Below are 11,691 nucleotides of genomic sequence, written 5' to 3' on the forward strand. Positions count from 1 at the left end.
TATTTTTAGTGTATCTTGACTGTTATGTTGCTTTGTTATTGTGGCATTAAAATGGTACTAATTTAATTTTTAGTTTTGTTCCCTTTTTGATAATTCAGGCCTTTACATGGTGAGGTCTGGTTTTAGTTATTTTTATTTCCTTTTTTTCTTTTTTGGTTAATCCTTACCTGAGGATATTTTTTTCATTGATTTTTTTAGAAAAAGAGAAGAAGGGAGAGGAGATAGAAACATTCGTGAGAGAACATCGACTGGTCACCTCCCGCATGCCCCCCACTGGGGATCAGGCCCACAACCTGGGCATGTGCCCTGACCAGGAATCGAACTGGTGACCTCTTGGTGCAGGGGTCGACACTCAACCACCGAGCATTCGTTGATTTTTAGATAGAGTGAAAGGGAGGGAGGGAGAGATATCAGTTGTTTACTCCTGCATGACCCCGACTTACTTCCTTTTCTTTTTAAATGTTTTATTGATCTTTTTCAGAGAGAGAGGGAGGGAGAGGGAGAGGGAGACAGACATAGAACTTCAATGAGATAGAAACATCAATCAATTGGCTGCCTCCTGCACTGGGAATCGAGCCTGCAACCCAGGCCTGTGCCCTGATTGGGAGTATAGCCAGCACCTCTTAGGTGTGGAGCAGAACTTGGCCAGCTGAGCCACGCTGGCCAGGCCTATCCTCATTTCTAAAACTAAGTTTATTGTCAATATCTCCTTTAACGGGGTAACCATTTTATTCTTCACAGCTTGGTTAGTCTTTCAAAACAGTAGATGGCTGTCTTAAACCATTGTAGGTCTTGGGGCAGGATAACAGGTGCAGGATTTGTCTTGTTAGGACTTACTTTACTAGACTATTTTTAGGATGCCACAATTTTTAGGCCTCTCCATCTACCCTATAATTGTGGTTATGGTGGTTTCCTGTGTCTTAGTTCAATATTTCAATAGTCCCCAAAAGAGACCCTTAGACGACATTTTACCCTAATCTCTAGAACTAATCCAATTAGAAGTCAGGATCACAATCAGAATTGGAACAGGGCAGAGAGAACATATTTACAACTGGGGCCATAAAATTGATAGAGAAGAGTTCATTATGTTATTTTACCCTTAAAGTTTCTTTGTCTCCATTAATTACCCTGCCCGAATACAAGCACTGAGTGTCCCAGGTGGCTAAAAGGTGGTCACTTTGGAGTGTGTAGGAGCAGGTAACACTGCCTGTCAGCCATGTGTGGGGGAGCGCAGTACATTCTAACTAGTTCTTTTGCAGATTCAGACAGCTGTATGTCTTTCTCCCATCCCGCTCACATTTTGTCAGGAAGTCATTGTGCTTGCACTTATACACAAAAGTCCACTTACTAGGTTTCAAATCAACTAAATCTACTGGCTTCAACTACAATAAGTTTGAAACATTTGAAAATCTTTTGAAAACATTCTCTCAAAGGCCCACATTCACTACATTCTAATTAACTACATAATGGTGCTTAAAGTTTCTTCCCACTATTGTCAACCTGTTCTTTCCCATTGTCACCTGTAAAGAGAGCTATATTATATTAAAATTTCTTGACATGGCAACAAATGATTGGTACAGATTTTTGGAAATATATCCCATGGTCAGTCTCACCCCCTCCAGGCTTCAGATCTGTGCACGTGCTGGAGCAGCCCAGGGCGCATCTGCAGTCGCCTGTGGCGGCAGAGGTGTGAGTCTGCAGAGGGCTGAGGGAAAGGTGCAGGGCTTCGACCCTTGAAGTTATCAGAGAACCTAATTTTTGTTGCATTATATAAAAGTGGGCGGAATTCGAGGAGCATAACCAAATTTGGGGCTGGCTTTCCTCGGCCGAGTTCTTCCAACTCTGGACAACTAACTTCCCACGGCGTTTCTCATGACAGATCTGGTGTCGGCGCGCCCGTCATTGGTGAGATCGATGGCGAGTATCGGCATGACAGTCGGCGAAATACCTTGGAGTGGTGCCTGCCAGTGATTGATGCCAAGAATAAGAGTGGCAGCCTTGAGTTCAGCATTGCTGGGCAGCCCAACGATTTCTTCCCTGTGCAAGTCTCCTTCATCTCCAAAAAGAATTACTGTAACATACAGGTACCCCATTTTAATAGAGAGCCTATTTGGGAAAGTGGTAAGACAAATGCCAGACAGGGGGCATGGACTCATGTCAGAGCGAGAGACCAGAGAAGCTGGTGTCCCCTGCCCATCCCATTGCTGGCTCCTCGTACGGTCCTGGTCAGGGTTCTCACCTGCTTTACCTCGGCTTTCCTCTCTAGGTCAGGCAAAGCGAGGACACTGAATACAAATACATATTGAAAAGTTATGGGCGGTGCGAGGTTTATATCTTTTAGTTGCCTATGTAAAAAAAATCTCATATATTTTAAAATCCATTTTCAAAACACCCAACACATGGCTTTGTAACACCTTTTGTATTGTCACTTGGTTTGAACCCAAGGAATGAAAGAGAAAGTTTTTTTTTTAGAAGGCAAGAATTATTGGCCCCTTCCCCCAAGTGATTCTGATACAAATGGATACGAGCCAGCTCTATTGCAGACCCTGACCTGCAGGTTGGCAGAGCAGTAGAAATGTGGGAGTTTTAATTCATTCTGCCTCCACTTTTTGAATTTGCATTACAAGGACCCAGTTCATATTGTCCATTCCCCTCCAACTGATCTGCTCTTCTTCTGGCGCTGTCTCATCTTCCCAGGTAGTCTGTCTCCGAAGAGCTGGGAGGTCAGAGTTCCCTGTTGGATGATTCCAAAGAACATTCTCTCTCCCCTCTCAGGGCGCAACCCCATCAGCATTGGGAGCACATGGTTGAACTCAGCACATTAGTTAGAAATGGGTACATTTTCCTGTTTGGGACCATTTGAAGAGTAGGACAGTGTGATAGCTCTCTCAAAACTGCACTAGAGCCCTGGCCGGTGTGGCTCAGCGGTTAGCGTGTCGGCCTGCGGTCCAGAGAGACCCGGGTTCAGTTCCTGCGAAGGGCATGTACCTCGGTTGCAGTTTGTCCCCGGCCCTGGTTGGTCGTATGGGTGGCAGCCACTCGATGTGTCCCTTTCACGTCGATGTTTCTCTCTCTCTCCCTCCTACTCTAGCTGAATAAAAAATGGAAAAATGTCCTCAGGTGAGGACAAAAATAAATAAATAAATACCGCATTAGAAAATACGAGTCAGTGGTTCAAATATTATGTTGGTGCTATTATAGGCACCGTTGTTACAGGTAATTCATTAAACTAGATTCCCTGTCCCCCCCAATCCTCACCTGAGGATGTTTTTCCATTTATCTTCAGATAAAGTGAGAGAAAGAAACACCAATGTGAGAGGGACATTTCGATTGGTTACTTCCCGCATGACCCTGACTAGGGCCAGGGATGAACTACAACCAAGGTATGTGCCCTTGGCCGGAATCGAACCTGCACTCTGGTCTGTGGGCCAATGCTCTTACCACTGAGCCAAACCAGCCAGGGCTAGACTTTTTTTTTTTAAGAGAGAGAGGAAGGGACAGAGAGAAACATCAAGGTGAGAGAGAAACATTGATCGGCTGCTTCCTGCGTGCCCCCTACTGGGGATAGAGCCTGCAACCTGGGCATATGTCCTGACTGGGAATTGAACCAGGACCTCTCAGTCCATGGGACGGCGCTCAATCCACTGAGCCACACCAGCCGCTAAACTAGACATTTTTTTATTATTAAAAAAAAAAAGACAAGATCTCATTAGAAGGACCCAGCTATATCTAGAAAATAAGTGTGATAGAGCAGTTTAGTTAGACTTTAAAAGCAAATCAAACAATTTTGTAGTTACAATATTGCATTTTGGGTCAAAACGTTAATTGAGTATCCTGGTAGAATGTCTGTGAACTTCATAGACTTTATGTGGCAGGGCCTGGGCAGGGCCACTCATTCTAGACCTTTTACTTACTATCACTCTGCTCCACACCTAACCCCAGTGGCTGTCTTCTCTGCAGAAAGCTGGCTGGCTATGTCGATGGGGAAGAGCAACGCTGTGAGTTGCAGTGGGGATCGGACTTTTCCTAACACTTCTGAGTTACTTTTAGTACTGCTTTTAGGGAATTTGATCTGTTGTGTGCTGGAAATGTAGTCAGCACCTGCTTTACCATACTCTTTGTTTGTTTTCCTAGGTAACCAAAGTGACCCAGGTAGATGGCAACAGCCCAGTAAGGTTTTCTACAGAAACCACTTTTCTAGTGGATAAGTATGAAGTCCTGTAATGTCAAGAAGAGGAAACGGAAAAGGAAAACTTTCAAATTAATAAAGAAGAAGCCAACAGTGGCTGAAGAATTTTTTCCCAAATCTGCAAGCCATTGGAGACCCTTTTATTCCTAGTGTAATGCACGATTCTCGGCACACAAGGACCCTCAACTTGCCCTCAGTGTTTCATGTCACAGAGACAGTCTTTGGCAAAGAAATGACACAAACATAAAGGGAAAGGCTGCTGATTTCTTTGGCAGATTTTGCTGGCCAGAAGGAAGGCCAGCTCTCCAGAGAATGCCCCCAGTTAAACACCATCTCTGCCTCGACCTAAGCTGCTCCTGTTTTAATCCCTAAATATAGTTATATTTCATACTTACTTAGTTTTTTGAAAGTTCTCTCTGCAGAAGATTTTAATCTTTCCTACTCCTTTCCTTCGCCTGCAGCTTCCCCGTGTCCGCGGGAGCCGGGCCGCCGTGCGCGCTGTCGCGTGTGGTGGTCCTCAGGCAAGGCCATCTCGCCCGGCCTTGGGGTCAGACTGTGCAGGTGACGTCTCATGTTCTTCTCCTATATCCATTCATTTCTCCACTCCTTTGCCAAGTCGTCTTCCATCTAGGCTGGTCCCTCCAGTTCAGAACAGTGCTGTGAATGCTGAAGACCGCTGAGAAGCAGCTTGCAGACGGCATCGCCCCACCACGTCTGGGGGTCTGGGAGGAGAACCATGTGTCCAGTTAGGGTTCCGCATCCTCAGATAATCCTGTCTGCTGCTGGTGCTGCCCAGGCCTCCCCGCCTCCACATGTTGAGTGCTTCAGCTACCACAGCGGAAAAGCTCGTGGTCTCTGTGCTCCACTCACAGTCCTCAGACCACCACACCACCGCCCTCTTTCCGGCTGTTGTGTGTGTCACAGTCCTTTCCCGGCAGAGACGAGGTTTTGATTTTGGAGGCTGTGGGTTCAGTGAATCCTTGTGCCAGTTCCATTGGCCCTAAACGATCAAGGAAACTCCGTTTCCACCACCAGGGTTTTAGGGTTTCAAAGGCAGCTGATTGTAGTGGTGTCAGATGGCTGGTGTGTACTCCCATTTCCTTCCAGCCTGTCTGTCCCTGTCTCTGCGATCCCTTTTCCTCGCCCAGTCTTTCTGTTAGTGTCATCATGTCGCCGTTATTTCCTAGCCCCGTCTTGCCCGTTACTTTTTCAGTGGAGAAGACCGGCAGCCAGCCCATCGTTGGCTTTCACCCCAGTATTGCACTCGGCAGGGTTCATGGATCCGCGGGCAGGCTGCGCCACAGGCAGGGGAGAGGCAGGGGCTAGAGGGCTCCCTCCCCTGTGCTGGCTGGAGAGCACGGCTTGCTGGGCAGAGCGCCCCAGCAGTGGCCACGGAGGAACTGTCTGCCAAAGGAGTTTCTGGCCTTTCCCTTCCCCTTCGCAGCATCAGGGAAGAGTCCTTATCTCTGGCTTGTTTCCACATGTTTTTTTTTTTTGAGGAAGGTGCCTGGGACAAGAAATCTGTCATAGTTAAATAGGCAAGAAATCTTATTAATCCTGTTTTGTTTGAGAGTTGTTTGTCCATATGATTTTTTAAAAGTCAAGTTTAGTTTTACAAAAACTTTTTTTTCTGAAATTACTTTTGGAGTAATATTTAAAATGAGAGATGTTTTGTAACCCTGTAAAATACATAGGGAATATAACATTCCAGTGTACACAAAAAGGCAGATTCTTTAATCAAATAAAGAGTATTATAAAATGAGTGTTTACTGGACCCTTGGCTTATACTGTGGTGTCTGTTTGCCGAGTCAGAGCAACGAAATAGGATCTAAGATTAAAAATTCATGGTGTGTTTTTTAAGAGAAAATAATCTCTATCTGAGAGTATTCGTTGCCTTTTCCCATTACAGGTGTGTCTCCTTGTGTGTTTTTACATGCGTACACACATGCACACGCTTCGCAAGCAGGTTTTGAGTTAAATGCTGCTCACGGACTCTGGTCTTACTTTGGTCGGGCAGTTGCAGGGTCAGGAAACCGAGGCTTCATCTGTAATGATGACAGGTTTGATGTGAAGCCTGCTCCCTGACAGACAGTGGTAAGAAGTTACTGGGGTGAGTGAACACTCTGGGGGGGTTGTAAGTCCCCTAGAAAAGGCTTCGTTATTTAACGTGAAAAAACGATGATCAGCAGATTATTCCCCAGTGAACAATAGGAAGGAAAAGGTATGTATTTTAGTGGTGAAAGCCAAGATTCTGAACTTTGCCCCTAGAAAGGAGCTGGTCTAATGTCGCTGGAATGAGGCCTGGCTGAGAGCCACCTCGACCCAGTGAGAGCGTGCCAAGGCCATGCCCTGCCCTGGCTGGCAGCACCCTCCGCAGCCGAAGGGCACTGCTGGCCTCTTGTGAGGGGCACTAACAATGATTGGGCCTGAGAGCTCTGTAAGGTGTAGGCGGCCTGGTTGTGCTCTGGTTCAACTGATTCCACACAGAGGAGGTGAGGAGCACACCTTGTGGTCAGGATTCCTTTTTACAAACCTGTACCGACTACTCACAGTACTTACAAACCCAAACTCTGTTGACCTGGGCATCGATCTCCTCAGAAGCCTTGCCCTATGTTAATTTAAAATTGTTCATACTGGATACGATCTGAGAGATTTCCAGGGTTGAGAGAGAACAGCCTTTCTGAAAAGTCTGCATCTTGTAGGGCTCACTGGAAGAAGGTAGGAGAAAAAGTCCCCACCCTCAAGGTTGTCACGTCCAACCAGAAGCAGTGGCTGTACCGACTTAGAAAGTCTCCTTCCCCCGGCAGACAAGTGCTAACTAACTACTGGTGCTCAGTGTGGCGTCAGTGAGGGTGAGGAACAGAGCTCACGGCTTGTAGGCTCAGGGTTCTCAACCTGTGGGTCGCGACCCCTTTGGGGGTCGAACGAGCCTTTCACGGGGGTCGCCTAAGACATAGCAGTAGCAAAGTTACAGGTAAGAAGTAGCAACGAAATTCTATGGTTGGGGGTCACCACAACATGAGCAGTATTAAAGGGTCGGGGCATCAGCAAGGTTGAGAACCACTGCTCCAGAGGAAAGCAAAAACTCAGAATTACACGTCTTTAAATGTGTCTTTTTTTAAACTGATTTTTTAGAGAGAGAGGAAGGGAGAAACAGCGATCGATGCTGCCTCCTGCACGTCCCACATGGGATCGAGCCTGCCACCCAGGCATGTGCCCTGACCTGGAATTGAACCGGGGCCTCAGTCCACGGGATGACGCTCCGTCCACGGAGCCACGGCAGCCGGGCAGCCTTGCACTTCTCACTGCAACTGTCCTCCCTCGGTGTCCTCTTGCTCGGGTGGGTCCCTCTTGCTCATCTTCGCAGCTGCAGAATTTCTTTTAACCCGGAATGTCCACAAGTCGATTGCTGTGCGTCGCTCTCACCCAAGGGCAGACGTGTCTGCAAGTGTCAATCCCGTTTTCCCTGGGGTAGTGATGTGCAGGCCTTGAGCAACGGCCACCTTTTTAAAAATTACTGTTGGTTTTGAGACACATTGATTTGTTCCACTTACCTGTGCATTCATTGGTTGATTCTGTATGTGCCCTGACCGGGGATCAAACCCGCAGCCCTGGCACATTGGACGACACTCCAACCGAGGCCCTGACCAGGGCACGGCTACCTTTCTACATGAAGCTGTCGCCCCCTCTTTTAAACATAAGAGGCACACCCTGGCCGGTTTGGCTCAGCGGGTAGAGCATCGGCCTGTGGAGCGGAGAGACCCCGGTTCGGTTCCCGCTAAGGGTGCTTATCTCGGTTGCAGTTTGTCCCCGGCCCTGGTTGGTCATCCTGGTCGTGCGGGTGGCAGCCACTCGATGTGTCCCTTTCACTCGATGTTTCTCTCTCTCTCCCTCCCACTCTATCTGAACAAAAAATGGAAAAATGCCCTCGGGTGAGGATTAAAAAAAGAAGAAAAAAATAAACATAGGAGGCAGTTTCAGAATCAGAAAGCTTTTAAAATCTTGGGTTACTGCTCACTCCCCTTGCCCCCCTGGAAAGGAGCAGTGCTTTGCCTTGCTGTTTACAAGGGGCCAAGTGGTCATGTAGGGCTCAGCCAGTTCTGGAAAGGCGCACTCTGTGATAAGGCTGATTACCAGAGGAGCTGTTTGCAAAAGGCGTCACAGATTCGGGGCAATGAGAGAGATGCGAATAGGTCTTGTTTCTCCTCCTGCCCAAGTGAATGCTTGTGAGGAAGGTCCTGAGACACAGAGGTAGACAGGACCGGTTTCCCATCCTACCCAAATTTCCCACTCAGCTTGGATGCATCTGCGCCTTGGGAGGACCTGTGGGTTGTGCAATTCCGAAGACAAGCTGAGGAGAGTTTCTGCTCCTTTGCAGCCGGTGGAAAGGTTTGACCTTGTCCCCAAGCCGAATGCAGCGTGGAGTCGCCTGGCGTCCTCACTGCCACCACACCTCCACAGGTGATGCCCAAGTCCAGGGTCCTCAGGGGCAGAAAAGAGTTCTTTGCTAGGGTCTGCATCTGCAGGAATTACCTGCCGTAATGAAGTCATCACCGTTTAGGGGCTGGAAGGAGTACGGTTTAAGAGGAGGGACAGAGGTGGGCAGTGTGCCCAGGCACAGGGGGAGGGGCGTGGAAATCCAAGGCTGACCTTCATAGCCAAGTGCCTAAACAAAACCCACTCTTCCTTCCACACCCAGCCTCTGCCTTCTCCCCCTGCTTCCACTTCGGAAAGTCTGAAGCAGGCTTGGGAAGCTGTTTTCTGGTTTTTCCCTCTTCCTCCCCCTTTCCTGAGCTCCCAGCTGCTCGACCTCTTGCATAACTGAGAGCCCCAGTTTTCTGATGCACTCCAGATGTGCAGAAGGGTGGGTGGGGGTGCACCGTGAGGGCAGCAGGTCTGCAGTCCCCCGAGTGCTCCGAGTGTGGGAACACAGGGCCTTGACACAGCACAGCCTTTAACGCGGGGTCAGCTGGGCCCTGGGCGGGGAGGACAGAAAGCTGAGTGCCTTTTCAAGGCCCCGCCTCAGCATCAGTTGCCTCTATGGCAGGCTTGATCACTCCCTGAAATTCCTCTCGACCAAGGCTGTAAAGAAGAGCTGGAAGTTGTGAGTTCAGTGGAAAGTCTCCGAGGTACCCCAGCCGGAGCCCCTCCCCTCCGATGCTGGGTCTTGGCACGTAGGGTACACACAGTGTTGGTTTTTCTCTCTCTTTTACCAGAATAGTCTGAAAATTACTGTTGTGATCTGCCTCGTGAAAGGTAGCCAGAGTCAAAACACTTAGAGGTCCAAACAGTATGAAGAGAGGAAGAATAAGCCCCCCCCCCCCCCATATCCTAGGGCTGCATTCAGCTTGGGGGGAAAGTCAAACCTTTTCATCAGTGGCAAAGGAGCAGAAGCTCGGGAATTGCACCGACTGCTGGAGCTGATCTGTTAACTACAGGTAACTGCAAAGACCCTCCTTCTCCCCCGTCCTGTCCATTGCCTGGCGCGGGTGAGCTCCGGCCTCCAGCACGCGGGGCCCCTGCTCATGCTGGTCCTGTCAGTAAGTGACCACAGATTCCTGCACTCCAGCTCCTTCTGTTCCTGGGTCAGGCAGAGAGTGCACAGACTACACTGAATCTGAACAAGATTTGTCCGTCCCAAAGAGGACAAGTTTGGGACAAGTTATCTTCTGCTCTCCACCTCGCTGGGATCGACCAGCCTTGGGGGCTTTCTGCTCCCCGCTCCTGCAGAAGCCTCAGGAGTCCCTCCAGGGCACATTAGGGAGGTTCAGTCTAGCTGAGCTCAGCTCCCCAGGGCCTCCCCAGTCGGTCTCCTGGGGCAGAGCTGGCTGTGCAAGGTAGGGATCCACTGTCAGTGTTGGATTTCCAGGTGAGGCTGAGCTGAAGAACGACTTCAACAGGCTGTTTCTAGGCTACTCTTGGGTCTTCAGTCCCCGCTTTTCCTCCTGATTAATCCCCTGCTCCCACAGAAAGCGAAACTTTTCTAGCATGGTGCGCTCAACTGTGTCTGTCGCTTGCCCCCTAACTGTGATCCGGCCGGTTGCGGTGGGGGGGCGCCCCAGGAGTCTCTTGAGTTTGACAATTTGCGCGGCTCTTGAACGCGCTTCTTATCCCCTCTTAGAAAACTCCGCGGAGCCTGGGGTGCAGGTTCGTCCACACCGTCTCCAGCTCTCCGCGGTGGGCTTGGAAGAGGGCGAGGAGACGGGGTGCGGGCCGCCCTGGGCAGCCGGCGAAGGTTCTGGAGGGGGTGTCGAAGGGCTGAGCCGAGGCTCACTGGAGCCAATGGAGATCCAGGCCTCCGAGGTGGGTGGAGGGGGGAACTGAGAGAGAGACTGTCAAAAACACCCACTCAGAGGAGCCTGGAGCTGGGCGGAGTGGTCTCGGAGTCGGGGGGAGAGGGCGAGGAGGGGTGTGCGCGGTGGAGAGCCCAGCTGCAGGGGAACAAAGCGGCCGCTGTGCAGGCGCGGGGTGGGGGTGCTGCTGTGGGAAAGGGGGGTGGGCCTTGGGCTCCAGCCCCACAAGGGCGTCTTCTCCGCTGGCCTTGCCGACCGGACGCGGGACGGGGGCCGGGGGCGGGGACTGGCCCGGAGGGGGGCGGGACCGCTCCTTCTCCACCTCCTCAGCGGGCCGGGGAAGCAACAGCGTCCTGAGCCCGAGGCCGCGGCGGCCCAGCCAGACCAGGCCGGTGCGCCCTCTCCCCGAGGTAAGCACGCTCGCGCCCCACCACTGCGGCCCGTCGGCTGCGGGCTGGGGCTGGATGGGGGGTTCCCGGGGCCTGGCGAGGGCCCTCAGATGAGCTGGGGAGCCCGGAAGGAACCGGGGGGAGGAAGGGTGCCCCAGGTGAGTGCGCGGGGGCGCAAGGGGCTTTGTGGGGAGTGGGTCCCCGCGCCCCTGGAGCCGCGTGCGTTTGCCCTCCCACGCCGCCGCCAGAGGGAGCCCTCGCGCTCCCCCCGGGGACGCCGAGCCCACCCCGCGGGGCTCCTGCGGGCACCCGGACCGACTGCCCGACGCCCCCGAGGTCCCTTCTGCCTGCGCCCCACAGCCACCCCTCTCTGGGTGATGGCAGGACTGAGCCCTACACCGGGAAGGGGGGTCCCCTGGGGCCTCTCCAGTCCCGGGCCGGGCGCCCAGATGGACCAGGAGGGGATGTGGAGTGGGGCTCCGAGGCTGGGGTACCCGGGAGCACTGGTGGGTGTATTCCGGAGCTGGGAGGCACTTCTGGGACCCCCAAAGCCGCCTCGGAGGCCCCGGGGCTTCGGCGCCCAGAGGCCGGACGGGGCGCCGGGAGAGGGAGTCCCGGCCCCTGGCCCCGCCCGCCGTCCGGATTCGAGCCCCTGCGGAGTTCCCTGGGGCGCGGCCTGAGCCAGGTCGCCGGGTTTCTCCGGGGTGGGGACGCGGGGCGGCGGGGGCGCCTGGCTGGGAGGGGGCGCTTCCGCCGGGGCCGGAGCGGGGCTCGGCCGGCCGGACCCCGGGCGCCGGGGCGGGGCTGCATTCTGGACCCG

General features: G+C 52.0%; 1 protein-coding gene across 2 annotated transcripts in view; it reads left to right on the top strand.

Annotated features, from left to right (window-relative positions):
• The window catches only part of ARCN1 (archain 1), a 29,285-nt gene extending 23,354 nt beyond the window's left edge, over positions 1 to 5,931 (top strand). Inside the window, exons 9-10 of one of the 2 annotated variants that reach the window (XM_036258559.1) lie at positions 1,880 to 2,084; positions 4,135 to 5,931. In XM_036258559.1, coding sequence (XP_036114452.1) covers positions 1,880 to 2,084; positions 4,135 to 4,224 — 295 coding nt within the window. In that variant the 3' untranslated portion in view covers positions 4,225 to 5,931. The remainder of the gene's footprint in view (positions 1 to 1,879; positions 2,085 to 4,134) is intronic. The other variant, XM_036258560.1, reaches the window with a different exon arrangement.
• Positions 5,932 to 11,691: the final 5,760 nt, after the last annotated feature.

Source organism: Molossus molossus, unplaced genomic scaffold (assembly GCF_014108415.1).
Source record: "Molossus molossus isolate mMolMol1 unplaced genomic scaffold, mMolMol1.p scaffold_m16_p_13, whole genome shotgun sequence".
Lineage (NCBI taxonomy): Eukaryota > Metazoa > Chordata > Mammalia > Chiroptera > Molossidae > Molossus > Molossus molossus.